The 14461-nt window shown below is 36.5% G+C and overlaps 1 protein-coding gene across 1 annotated transcript; it reads left to right on the forward strand.

Annotated features, from left to right (window-relative positions):
- Positions 1-3713: 3713 nt before the first annotated feature.
- Positions 3714-7000, forward strand: LOC136241441 (uncharacterized). Its single transcript, XM_066032649.1, has 4 exons — positions 3714-4150; positions 4667-4795; positions 4843-4996; positions 6514-7000. The coding sequence occupies exons 1-4, from the start codon at positions 3791-3793 to the stop codon at positions 6912-6914; spliced, it is 1044 nt and encodes a 347-aa protein (XP_065888721.1). The 5' UTR covers positions 3714-3790; the 3' UTR covers positions 6915-7000.
- The last annotated feature ends 7461 nt before the right edge of the window (positions 7001-14461 follow it).

The raw sequence follows: 14461 nt of genomic DNA on the forward strand, positions 1-14461 counted from the left end.
CTCAAAATAATAGATTTTCCCTACCTTCCAACCCAGGGGCGGATCTAGGATTTATATAAGGGGGGGTCTAGGGGCATGCCCCCCCCCAGGAAATTTTTGAAAAATAGATGCTAAAATACTGCCATTTCCACATAAAATTCATATTTCTGCCTGTAGATATTTTATATACTGCCTTTAGATTATAAGTATGGCTCTCTGAAACATTTTATCAATGGAAAAGTTTGGGTAGGTACAGATAACCAAGCATATGATGCACTCTCTCACAATTGCACAACAATAGGTGCATGTTAGAATAATAATGTTGAAAGTGGAAAATTTTATAATTTGAATGGTATGAGATTGAATCTGAGAGCATTTTCAATGGTCTGAATTAAGTATTGCCAATATTAACTACACAAGTAGATGAATCAAGCCTTTTAAACAGACCAATGCACTTCATTGTATGTATAGGTACAGGCAGATTTGGAAAAATTCCATAACAGAACCAACTTATGCTTCCAGTGAATGTTCTATTAGAGTAGTTAGGTGACTAATGCTGATCCGGGTCCTTGTTGCATAAACTTTAGCATAAATCCACTGATAATACCTTGGAAAGATGTTTATAAGGTGGTTTTATGAGTATTTGTATTATTAGTGATCATATAATTATGCTAAGACAAATTTCATTATAATCCTCAGCATATTGATCAAGTAAAGCCTAAAAGTGAAGGGGGGGTTTCAGCCCCCAAAGCCCTCCCCCCCTGGATCCGCCCCTGCAACCTTCCTGTTTTCCCAAAATTGTGACCCTTATGCAGTCAGCCACCTTGCAACCAACACCATGCACGTGTAAGAGGCTATGAGCTGTTGCCAAAAGCTATATATAGCTAAACCTATAAAGTGCACCCAGACATATTATTTTTATTAATTCATAGTGTGTGAATTTAGATTTGCATATACATGGTATGTAGATTGTATGGCACAATATTTATACAATAGACGCAGCCATGTATGCAATAGGAGATTTATTTATGGTGGTCCTAGAGTTGAGAATTTGAAATAATGCAGCACAAACATAAATGCTTGGATTCAATTGATTTTCAGATAAACATGAACAATATGATGTGGTTGCCAATCCACATTACAGTTTTTCCCATAATTCAAACCCTTTTTTTCATGGGTCCAATATCCCTTCGAAGCTTCTGCCTTGGATTTGCAGCTGTATAGCTATAATTATGTGCTTAATTATTATAACTGCCATAAGCCACAACATAAAACAATTCTGAAATGGTGTTTATCTATAGCTACATATCACATTCACTTTGCATGCATACACTATTTACCTATTCATCCTAAAATGAAAGTTTTTCAGACTCAATTAACTATGTTACTGTGTTATGTTTCATGTTGTAATTGTGTATTGCTTTGCTTTTGTGTATATCTATGTAATAGATATAATAATTACACACACATATCTATTGTCTTGCTAGATTGAAGTTAAATTGTGCAATGTAACAATAGATTGTTTATTGTTTGTGTAGTTCAGCAAACTTACTATCTCTCATTTTATTGCTTTTCTATTAGCTACCTGATGGTTTGATTAGTGTATGTGCATTGTATAAATCACTCATTCTAACACTATGCTAAGATTTATCACAGTATAAAAACTGATCCTGATTCTAATTTATATACGGTATAGTTTCTTTACTATACTAACATGCTATATATGACTGGGGAGGATGTGGGTAAAGGACTTGAGGTGCTGAAGCACCCCTCATGAAAGGAAGTTAGAAGTTTACAGGTGTAATTGTATACCGTATGGAAAGTGGAAAGATAAAGAGGAAGAGCTAAGCTCTTCTTAACATTGATGATAGGTGGACGATTAAAGATCTATAAATCAAAACACACACTCAACTACTCTAATAGAACATTCAAAAGGATTTCATTACAGTTCTGTTAGACAGTAGCATAAAAGCACCAGTATGAGTGGACACAGAAGCTCTTCTTTTTTACTTATGCAGTTTGTTAACTCACTTCCTAAGTACCGGCATCCTTCCTGAAGTTGAAATTCTGTATACCTAATTTTATTAATGCTTTACAGCACAAGTGCTGAAGGTCTGTAGGACACCTGGTCCTACAGCCTGCTCAAAGACTTTAGCTACTTAGACTTTAACTACTTAAGGTGTGTTTGAAAAGTTGGAGAAAGGAGAAAAAATCCATGGGTGGCCTCGAACCTGCAGCCATCCGATTTACGCTCGAACGCTTACAGGAGTCTACCGGGTGGTCAGGATGTTTTCTCCTTGTTATTTTCATGTAATTATATCCATAGGAATTCTAGAAAGTAACTCATTATCTCTAAGTACCCCAAGTAGAACCAAATGGACACTAGTTTATTTATTAATGCTTTACAGCACAAGTGCTGAAGGTCTGTAGGACACCTGGTCCTACAGCCTATACATGCACTGATTCATAAACTCTTCATTGGTGCTTTTGGAAAGACCATTTCAAAAATTATTTAGAATTGTGGGCTAAATACATAATATGAATATTTTCAAGTAAAACTACCTACAACATCCAAGAATCTGTTCACTTTAGATGCTCAATCAAGTTCCACACCCATCTAACCTTTTCTCTGAGAATAATAATCATAGCTGCTTCTTTGATATTTCTTGCTAAGAATTTATAGTATCCCTTTGTGAAACTTTGCATAATTAACATGGGAATGGTATGCATATAAGTACAAGAAGCACACACCCTATAGATAAATGAAATATTTATCATTGGTAGGCCTGAGTCAAATATGCTCAAAATTTTGCCCAAAATGCTTTCAGGGATTTCCTTCACCTATTATGCTCTTCAGGTGTTCCCATTATGCTTGCATTATGCTCCTAGGTTAGCAACATTTCTTGGAACATTTTAATCAGTGAATTCTCTATTAGAGTATTTCGCTACAAAGTGACTGTTCTAATAGAGAATACCGATCTAAGGAGCTATGTACAATGCATTTGAGTGCTCTATTGCAGTTTCCACTGACTGCTCTATTAGGGAGTATGGAATTAAGCTCCATAGTTTGAATTATCCACCTATTATGCTATATATCATTATCCTGGCATAGCACTCCAGCCTATTATGCTTTTTATTATGCTGGCATATTTGACGCAGGCCTAATCAACGGTCAAAGATATTAACCAAGACAAAATGACTAGGAAAAGGAGTAAAGCCCATAACTCAGTTCACATGCAGGTAGACGCCAGCCATGCAGTGCATTTACCTGCATTTTTTAATTTCATACATGGGTACTGCTTTGAGAGGTACATACCCAGTTCATACGTAAACAGCTATTGTTACATGGCTGGTGTGTCAACAGAAGAAATAGACCCTAATTACAGGGTATTATAGCTGTATACCATATATACTAGTTTTGCAATTTTGTGTTTGTTGTTACTCCTTTCTTCCTTGATGGTGTGTAGTGCAACTGTCAACAAGTGATTTCATACAGATTGGCAGTGAAGTTACTATCACTGTGGGAAGAGATGGTGCATTTATTTATGATCCTATCCATGGGACAACACTCTTCATACCTCGTGACTCCTTACCAGTGGGAACTAGCAGTGTTGAAATCACAAGGAAGAGTGGCTTTAACACTTGTAGTACCCTTCATGCCAGCATGCAAGGTTGTAGTGCGACTGTTTGCTTTGAATGCTGTCCACCAAACAATATTATATTGTTCACAAAAGATGTTCACATTGAGATACCACATTGTTTTGTATCATATGATACTAGTGGATTGTGTTTTGTTAAATATGACAATGGTATGGACTCCACTGGTTATGGTGAGATGCTCTCAGGACTGTTCCCTCCAGAATATCCCTATGGAGTTATTGCTGTGAGGTCATTTTCAGCTTACAGGATTTCTACAAAGAAACGTGTAGGGCTAAAGCTAGCAAGAAAATTAGTGACAAAGAGTATTTTTAACCCACAAATATTATGTCTTCAAGTTAAATCTGCAAACAGTATCAATGGATTATCAACAAAGAAGGAGTGTATTTCAAAATGGTCAGCATCTTGTGCTGATAGTAATACTCCCAAGTCCTACTGGTTAGGAATTAATGAAAATTCTGATAAACGTACTGTTTCCATTTCATTATCACATTGTGCCCCAACTGGCTATGAGGTAATTGGGTACATGGAGATGTTTTAAATGTTTAAATGTAGTGTATTTAGCACACACAACACACACCATATGTATGCACATGCACACATACTACACAAGTGTACAATATACATGCATACAGCTGCAGACGCACACACACACACACACATATACACACACACACATAAACCCACTACTAACACACACACACACACACACACACACACGCACGCACACACGCACACGCACGCACACACACAAACCCACTACTAACACACTACTAACACACACACACACACACACACACACACACACACACACACACACACACACACACACACACTGATATCAGTTTGGAATTTTCCCAAATTCCAGATATTAGTGTTATAGAGTGCTTAGTTAATAAACTACAATAATAATTCTGGCCTATTCCACAGTCACTGCAGTAGCTTCATACACTTTATAAATTGCCCTCAAAGGGAGGTGATTAGGTTCAGTGGTCTCTGCAATACTTGATATTTTCATGTTTTTTTTAAGTTACAGACCAGGAAAGGAAACATATGCTCCCTCATTGAGTTAACTTTCCAGTCTGATGAGTTAGTGTTTCATCCACAATCAGCAGATGATGGTGGCTGGAGAGCGTTTGTAGCAGATAAGAAATATAAGGTACTAACATGATTTTAGACAATGCCTTTACAATACCATGATAACAGATTGGGAAAAGTGAAGTTGATGACAAACACATTGCAGTAGTTCAGTATCACCTAGTGATAACCACACGTAATTCATCAACAGCTCCTTGTGTACCAGTAACCATCACTGGAGGAGATCAACGTGTTACACACTACATCAGTGATGTGAACACAGGTACACCTCTTTCAATGTAACATCCCTATGTGATGTAAATACAAATCCACACAAAAACAGCCAAGCTGTGAAAAAATGGTGTGGCCTTAAAAAGGCTGGGTGAAAAAGGTGGCAGCCAAGAAATGGCTGCAATGATGTTAATGCTAATAAATTTTAACAATGCACACAGCCATTATTAAATTTTTTTAGCATTGACATCATTGCAGCCATTTCTTGGCCGCCACCTTTGATTTCACAACTTTTTTCACCCAAGCTTTTTTAAGGCTGTACCATTTTTTCACAGCTTGGCCTGTTTTGTGTGGATTCCATTTCTTTTTGTACTTTATAAGGCCCCAAAACCAGCCTATGTCTGACTTGAGGTTTGTTTTTACTCACACTTCTTTTCTATGCAGATACAAGGATGATTATTGAAGACAGACTTATAAATGTATTGCATTGCACGATATTTGATAATATTATTGTAATACTCTAATAGAGTGCACATTTTTGAGGACTTCTAATAAGATGTGCATAAAATGTTCTAGAACAATCTAGTTCAAAAGTTTGATTATAAGCAGATTTCAACTAGAAATTTCATTTATAAAGCAGAAATTAAGTGAGGTGATCAGCCAAGGTAGCAGTGTTTCAGTGGTTAAGGGTGCTGGTGTTAGGTATGGTGGTCCCTGGTTCGAACTCTGGTAAGGTTTTTTTGACATTTTATTGTGCACCTTTTTTTACCCGTGGTGACTGCTCTACTAGAGTATCTCGATTTTACTTTTGTTTGGTGGATTTTGCTTTATAACTTTGTCGCTGTAACTCTATTGCTATTCAAACTACTGTATCAAAAGACACTAGTACTGCTACGATGATCAGCCTATCTACACACCAATTTTCAAGTTATTCCTATACTCGGTTTACCCTGTAGCCATGATAGAAGTTTGATCTTTTTTTACATGAATAAATGCTCATAACTCCTTGGATATTCCTGAGATTCACAGCAAACTCGGTACGTGAATCCACCAATACACGCTCTTCATTTGTACCAAAGATTGAGGCAATCGAGTTACACATTTGTATTTTATAGCAATTTTTACAAAGTGTGCGAAAAGAAATCGAACCCCCGTATGGTAGCTATAAGAAGAAAAACTTATAAGAAGAAAAAAACGAAGAAATTAAAATGAAACCTTGGACGCCCATATCTTGCAAATGGCTGTTGCGAATTTAATCAAATTTGCTGTGTGGCGTACCCTACCTGGCGGACAGCTTTAATGCAAAAATAGTGTGCTTTGGAGAAGGGACCATGGAGCTATGCATGCGTGAAAAAGCTGTTTTCTTTCTTCCTGTCAATATACTCACCGGTGGTGCGCCAGCTTTCTTGGCCACACGACACACTACCGTGTGTCTTGATACTCCTAATTTGAATCTTTTTAGAAAAATTTACAGCTTAAATTTGCTGGTATTTTATGGCATATACATGGACATGTGTTATAAAATATTAAACCATATACTGGATACACTATCACTCACTATCCTTACAGATCCTACTATTAGTGTGATTCATAAAGAAGTACTACAGAAACTGTCACTTATTCCAGTACAGATCAAACATAACACATTTATACAACAATTGGCAATGAAGTTACCACATTGGCAGTCAACAGCTAAACTCTTTGGTCTCAGTGAAGTTGATATACAAGAAATAGAAGTGGACTATTGTACAGGCCAGAGACAAGATGGAAGCTTTCCTCCAATCTTCAGAGGAGAACAAGCCTACCAAGCATTACGAAGGTGGACGGAGTCTAAAGGACACTATGCTACCTATGCTGACCTACTGGTAGCATTATACAATGCTACATTGAGTAATGAACACACCACAGATGCATGGTGGTATGCCTATCATGAGTTAACACTATGCAGTCACTATTTTAATGCTACTTGACTTGGTAGATACTGTACACAACATTGAATTTAATGCTATAAAATACTACTACTGGTATTCCTTAGATATTGCAATGACCTACATGCCAGCAAAGCTATATGTTACAAAGATGCACAATGATTTACTGTCCAAGGTACTAGTGTTGTTTTAGTAAGGACTTTTAGTTTTAGTTATAGTCATAGTCAGTTTCATCAATAATTTTAGTTTTAGTAATTTTTCATAATTCCTTTTAGTTATTGATTTAGTTATGGTTATATTCACTGGGTTGTTTTAGTTTTAGTTATAGTTTAAAATGTGAAAATCTTTTAGTTATAGTTATAGTTTTAGTAATCTTTTCCAATTCCTTTTTAATTTTGGTAAAATATTCTGTTGTATTTTAGTTATAGATTTAGTTTTAGTTATAATACAGATTTGCTTTTAGTTATAGTTTTAGTTAACTAATATATATTTGTCTTACTAAAAGTATTTTAGTTTTAGTTATAGTTAACTAAACCATCATCAGGTCATAAGCTATAGCACATATTGATGTTTGGATGCTACATATATCAGTACAGTTTCATTCTGTGCTTTGTTTCACCTGTAGAACGTGTGTGAGCTTATACGTGCTGTGGTCTGAGCAACATGGTGTTGTTTTAGTAGTTTTAATTTTGGTTGTAGTCATAGCTAACTTCTTCAATAATTTTAGTTTTAGTTATAATAATCCTTCTTAATTCATTTTAGTTATAGATTTAGTTATCGTGATATTGTCTTTGTTGTTTTAGTTATAGTTTTAGTTGTACATAAGAAAATCTTTTGGTTTTAGTTATAGTTTTAGTTATCTTTCTTAACTCTTTTTAGTTTTAGATTTAGTTTTAGTAAATTATTCTGTTGGTTTTTAGTTATAGATTTAGTTTTAGTTAAAATATGGATTTGCTTTTAGTTATAGTTTTAGTTTATACATATTTGCCTTACTAAAAGTACTTTAAGTTTTAGTTATGGTTAACTAAAACAACACTACAAGGTACAATAATATACTTAAGGTGATAAGTTCCTGCTGTAAGCTCCGTGAATGGTGATTGGGGCAGAATTGTATAATAGCAAACAGAATGTTATATAGGTAGATGCTGTATGGGTACCACTAGCCAACTAACCATATTATTGGCATCACATGTACCACTGCTACTTGAAAAACATTGGAATACCCTAATAGGGAAGTCACCCTAATAGAACACTCACCCTAATACAACCATCAAGTACATTTCAATATGCAGTGTAATATGTGATAGTTTTTATATACTGTCTCAAATTCAACTTTAGATGGCCTGATGACCCTAAATTTTGAAAATTTCCCCCAGGGGAGCATGCTCCCAGGTCCCCTGGATTGATGTCTCACATGCTATAAAAATACGTATTATAAAGTGTGATTAAACTGACATGCTTTTTGAGCAGAGATTCCTGGAGCCGCCATCTGTACCAGATCAACTGCATAACATCAACTGCATAACATCAACTGCATAACATCAACTGTAATGGTTGACACATTTAATTATTTAATTAAACGGTGGTTGATTTTGTGTGTGCTAGCTAGCTAAAATGGACAACCACCACATTGTTAATGTTGAGTCACTACAACCAAGCTAATATGCTACAACCAATTGAACTGCCAAAAAGACTATTATATATTTATATGGAGTTATGTGAGACTCAACTGAAGTCAGTGAAAGAACTATCTTGGAGTCTGGATCAATGAAAAGCTGTCATGGCAAACTCATATCTTGTATACTTGTAACAAAGCATTTCAGGACTGAATAGAATTTTTTTATGCAGATGGAGTAGTCTTATGCACAAATATCTTAACCCTTGGTTTCCCACCAATAGTTTTTGCCATTCATTTTTTGGCTTTGTGATAATATTTATTTTTAGATGAATGGAAACAGCTTTAATAATAGCACCACACAAAAACAGCCAAGCTGTGAAAAAGGTGTGGCCTTAAAAAGCCTGGGTGAAAAGAGTTGTGAAATCAAAGGTGGCGGCCAACAAATGGCTGCAATGATGTTATACTAATAAATTTAACACTGCACACAGCCATTATTAAATTTTATTAGCATTAACATCATTGCAGCCATTTGTTGGCCGCCACCTTTGATTTCACAACTTTTTTCACCCAGGATTTTAAGGCCGCACCTTTTTTCACAGCTTGGCTGTTTTTGTGTGGATATCACTTCTTTTTGTAATTGCAAGTTCCAAAGCCAGCCTATGGTTGACCTTGATAATTCATTTTAACTTTTTCCCCTTTTCTACAGGAGACTGCACGCTGAAATAAGATGAATTTGAAGGTGCGTATACCCCAATGATGGCTGGGAAGATCCGACTCAAACTAAGAATGGGAGATGCCCTACCCTGAGGAAGCTTTTACTGTAGAAATAGTTAATTGTGCCATTCAAGCACTTTGGAGCTACAGATACATGTTATTTAGATTTTTTATTATTCCCAGGGTTACCAGCACCTCTTGCCACCACCCTGACATCACAGAACTATATGACACCACTCCTTCAGAAGAGAGACAAGGAGAGCAAGTCTTCTGTAAAATACAGCACTGAGCAGCATGACCCATACCACCCTTAATGTTGAAAATATAAGTGGGGTAAAAGAACCCATCTCAGTTTCGTTGTTCATACTTCCGTTCAGTGCTTCTCACGTTCAAAACGTCCGATAAACTATGGTGAGGACTATTTTTCGACATTTTTAATACATCTTTTTTACCCCGCGGTGACTGTTCTATTAGAGTATTTCGACCCCACGACTTACAGTTGTTTGGGTTTTTTCCTTGTAACTCTGTAGCTGTCAATGCGATTTCTTTTAAACCACAAAAGGTTTGAGCTATTATGGTTAACCTACATGAATACCGATTTTTAAGTTATTCCCATAAGTGGTTTATCCTGTAGGCGTGACAACAAGTTGTCCTTTTTTAACACAAATAATCGTCCATAGCTCTATGAATATTAATCAGATTTGCACCAAACTTGGTACGTGATTGTACCACAATACATTCTTAAAGTGCACCAAAACTCAAGAGTTACACATTTGCATTTTATAATGGTTTTTGTAAAGTGTGCGAAGAAAAATCTAAGCCCCCGAGCCCCCTAAACGAAGAAAAAAACACGAAGAAATTAGGCTTATATTTCACGATTGCAGTAAGCAATTTTGCTCAAATTCGGAATGTGGGGCCCTGAAGGTGGAGGGCGTTTGCAGTATAAAAATGGTTCCAATTCGAGAAGGGAGCATGGAGCTACGTATGCGTGAAAACCGTGTTTTGTTTCTTCCTGTAAGTATACTCCAGTGTGGCGCGCCGGCTTTCTTGGCCGCACGACACACTACCGTGTGTCTTGATACATTTTTATTGGAGCAGAAACCTCTAAGCAAACTTTAGAAATAAAAAAAATTCCTCTAATACTGCAAGGCATTGATATATCTTTGTATATATTCCCGCACTACGTCATGACAGTATTTTTCGCTTTGTAAAACCATCATACAATAATCATTTTCCCTGAAATGTTTTCTGCTTGTGCCTAAATGGTGTAGCTACCCAGCAAACTTCTAAAAGTTGTAAATAAAGAGTGAATCTATTCTAATAAAATCTTACACATTTAATTACCCATTTTGCAACTTTAATTACATCATACTTCTAATTAGATTATTCAATCACCATCCCATTTACACTACTAGTGCATAATTATGTAGAGAAGTGAAAATTTGGTGATGATACCTGCAACTATACAAAAGTTATAAGGTTATAAAGCAACGACTGTAATTGTTTGGTCAAAGGAATTTGTAATATTTGGGAAACCAAGGGTTAATATGCTTTATTTTCTAAGTGATCTGCAATGTTCAAGAGCTGTAGGGATCAGTGACAGTCAGTTATAAGACTACTGATTTTCAAAACTCAGATATAACTATGGTGGATTCTTAAGTGTTGTATGCGGTGACTGTTCTATTAGAGTATTTGACTAACTATCTCAATATTGTATAATTTTTTGGAAGGGGAGGGGGAATGTTCCCTAAGCCCCCACTACTGGATGTAAATGAATGTATATATATGGTTTTGATCAAGGACTGATAGCAATATATTCTACCCACCCAGTTTGAAGCATTCCTAGCCTGTGATTATGCTGATATCGTTGCAGTTTGATAGGCACAACTAGTTTAAGGAATGTGGTCCAGGTCCTTCTGTGTGGTGGACTTGCATTGAAAGCAATAAACTCTGGTGTGATAATGAGTACTAAATATATTAGGCTCATTTTGAGTGAAAATTTAAGTACCAAATCATTAAGATAATTCTACAGCTTGTCCACACCAACACAGATAGGATCACAGTGCCTTACCTGCATAATAGTATAAGCTTATGGTAATACTTGTTCTTTCAATAGTAATTTACAGTAATGGAATTGAGAACATTTTGTATATAGGAGTTACCAAGTTTTGCTTGATGACAGTATTTCTTTATTAACCAATTACTAGTGTTATCAACTTGACTGAGATCATATCTGGAGATGACAGGATGAATTGTCCAGGGGCGGACCTAGGATTTTTTGAAAGGGGGGGGGGGGGGGCTAAGTTGGACAGAGACATAGGTAACTAGCCAGATGTTAGAAGATACCAAACCTTCTCACAATGCCCTAGTTGTAAGATTCATATAGTATCCATGGTATTTGGAATAGTGACTACATTAGTAACCTAGGGGGGTCGGGGGCATGCCCTCCCCCAGGAAAGTTTTTAAAATTAGGCCCTCTAAAGGTGAATCTGAGAGTATTTTTAGCAGTTTTTCAGTGGAAAATAATGGATCTTCAGTTTTTGTTGTTTTTTTTTTGTTTTTTTTTTTTTGTTTTTTTTTTTACTGTGAAAACTTCACAAACAAAAGAATATACACAGATATAATATAATAAATAATGTTAGCTATTGATTGCAAAATAATAGTTACGTAGCAGAGATTTGAATATGTCCACTTCAAAGATGTAGCGAGGTAGTACATTCCATTGCCTTGATGTTGATGGTATAAAGGAGTACTTGTAGGTGTCAGTGTTACAAAATGGTTCAATGAGTCTGAACATATGGCATGATCTGGTCTGTACCTGGTATTGTGATGTCTGCAGATGAAACTCGGGTATGTATATTCAGGTGGTAAATAGACATTTTGTTTAAGAATGTTGTATAGCATAGTTAAGGAGAGCTGTTCTCTTCGAGACTCTAGTGATTCCCACTTAAGTTCATTAACCATCTGTGTTACACTGGCATGATAGGAGTATATACCTTTGACATATCGTGCAGCACACCTCTGAACCTTTTCTAAAGCGATCGTGTCGGTTGTTAAATGAGGGTTCCAGACTGTAGTTGCATATTCAAGTTTAGGGCGTACTAGGCTAAGGTAGGTAGGCTCTCTCTCTAAGGTGAATAGATGATGTCATCAAGTTACACTTTAGCAGACCAAGCATCTGATTTGCTTTGGAGGTGATAGATTGAATATGTAGGTGCCACTTCAGATCACTCTGAATGATGATGCCTAAATATTTGTAATGTTCAATAGGTGAGAGGAGATGATTGTGTAGTCTGTAGGGAGTAATGAGAGTAATGATTTTATTTCTTCTAGAATGTAAAACAGTCATGATAAAGCACTTTGATACATTTGGTCTCATCAGCCATCTCTGCTGCCATTCTTGTAAAGCACATAAATCTTCTTGTAACCTCTCAGCATCTTCAGGGGTACGGATAGCCTTATATATTATACAGTCACCAGCGAAACGTTTAATAGAACTATGTAAAATGGATTCGGGTAGATCATTGATATAGATGGAGAAAAGAGTAGGGCCAAGGACTGTGCCTTGAGGGAAACCAGACAGTACTGGGCATCTGGGAGATGAAATACCATCTAGCACAACACACTGCGTTCGATGATTCAAAAATGAGGAGATCCAGTTTTTCAAAATTTCCTCTAATGCCATACCAGTCTAATTTGTATAGCAGACGTTGGTGTGGTGCTGTGTCAAAAGCCTTTGCAAAGTCTGTGAAGATGATGTCCGTATTCCAGTATCATAGCAACAGGATAGATCATGTAATAGAGTGATAAGTAATGTTTCACAAGAACGAGAATGACGAAAGCCGTACTGATGATCACTTAGGATGTTGTTGGTTTCTAAATGTTTCATGATGTTTGAGTTTACAATTTGTTCAAATAGTTTAGAGACAATGGAAGTTAGTGAAATTGGTCGATAATTGGAAGGTTGTTGTCGTTCACTCTGCTTAAAGATTGGTGCAATATTTGCAGATCACCACTCATCAGGAATGACTCCAGAGTCTAAGGAGCACTGAAACAATGTTCTTAAGAAGGGGATATAACATCAGCTGTTTCTTTAAGTACTCTTCCATGTATTTGATCAGGTCCACAAGCTTTATTGGGGTTGATGTTAAGCAAGAGATTGTAAACGCCTTCTACAGATGTGTTCACATCAGACATTGTTGGATGGGGGCTGGGACCCTTGTCTGGTAGTGAGGAGTTTGGTTCCTTAGTGAACACAGACTGAAACTGTTGGTTAAGTACTTTAGCCTTATCCAAACTAGTTTCATAACTAGTGCCATCGCATTTCAGTACAGTTTATTATATATCATTCAAATTTTACTTTTCCATTAAATCAAAACTGATTGCAATATGCACTGAATATAGCTATCATGACTATAGCTATCATGCATACATGATAGCAGGGGTGTAGCTAGAAATTTTAAATAGTTGAGGCAGGCCTTGCAATGCTTTATGCTTGCCATGCACTCTATTGTGTAAGCACAATCAGCATATGTAGCATGCTCCAGCCAGGGGGTCTGGGGGCATGCCCCCAGGAAATTTTTGAAAATTAAGAGTTACAAGATTGAATCTGGAGGCAATTTTAATCCTACTATTATGGTAATTGCAAAGAATGCACATTACCCTGGGAAGATTGAAATTGATTGTGAGAGCAATTTAATTGCAAAACTATTATGTTAAAAGTTTGCTTGACTGTTCTAATTGTTAGGGTGAGTGCTCTATTAGAGTATGTCTATCTTGCTTGACCTGTTTCTGAAAACCTCAATATAACTAACTCCCTAGAGTTGCCCCTGGGTGGACACCTACAAATTGAACTAAATATATAGCATATAAACTTTGTTAATGCAAGCTTTCAATGCATCTAAGAGGTCTATTGTAGCTCTGAGTTCAGTGGCTTCAGTCACCAATATTTGGTGAGGCAGTTACATTGTAGCTATGCCTCTGGTTAATCTTTTCATTTGTAGCTACCAAGCGTTTAGATATAGCTAGCTATATACCATAATGCATCAACTCCTCTTAGCCATGCTCTAATCAGCTAAATCTGTGAGGCAGAAACATGTCTAGCTAAGTAGTAGTGGTGTTGAACGTCACAATTATTAGTATGCATGCTCCTTAGCCTAGTGACACTTTGTTAGCCATAACACCAATAAAGTGTACTGAAAAGCAGAATGCAGTGAAGAGTATTAGCTAGTCCACTGGCAATCCTCAGCAAAGTGCA

Source organism: Dysidea avara, chromosome 12 (assembly GCF_963678975.1).
Source record: "Dysidea avara chromosome 12, odDysAvar1.4, whole genome shotgun sequence".
NCBI classification, from domain to species: Eukaryota; Metazoa; Porifera; class Demospongiae; order Dictyoceratida; family Dysideidae; genus Dysidea; species Dysidea avara.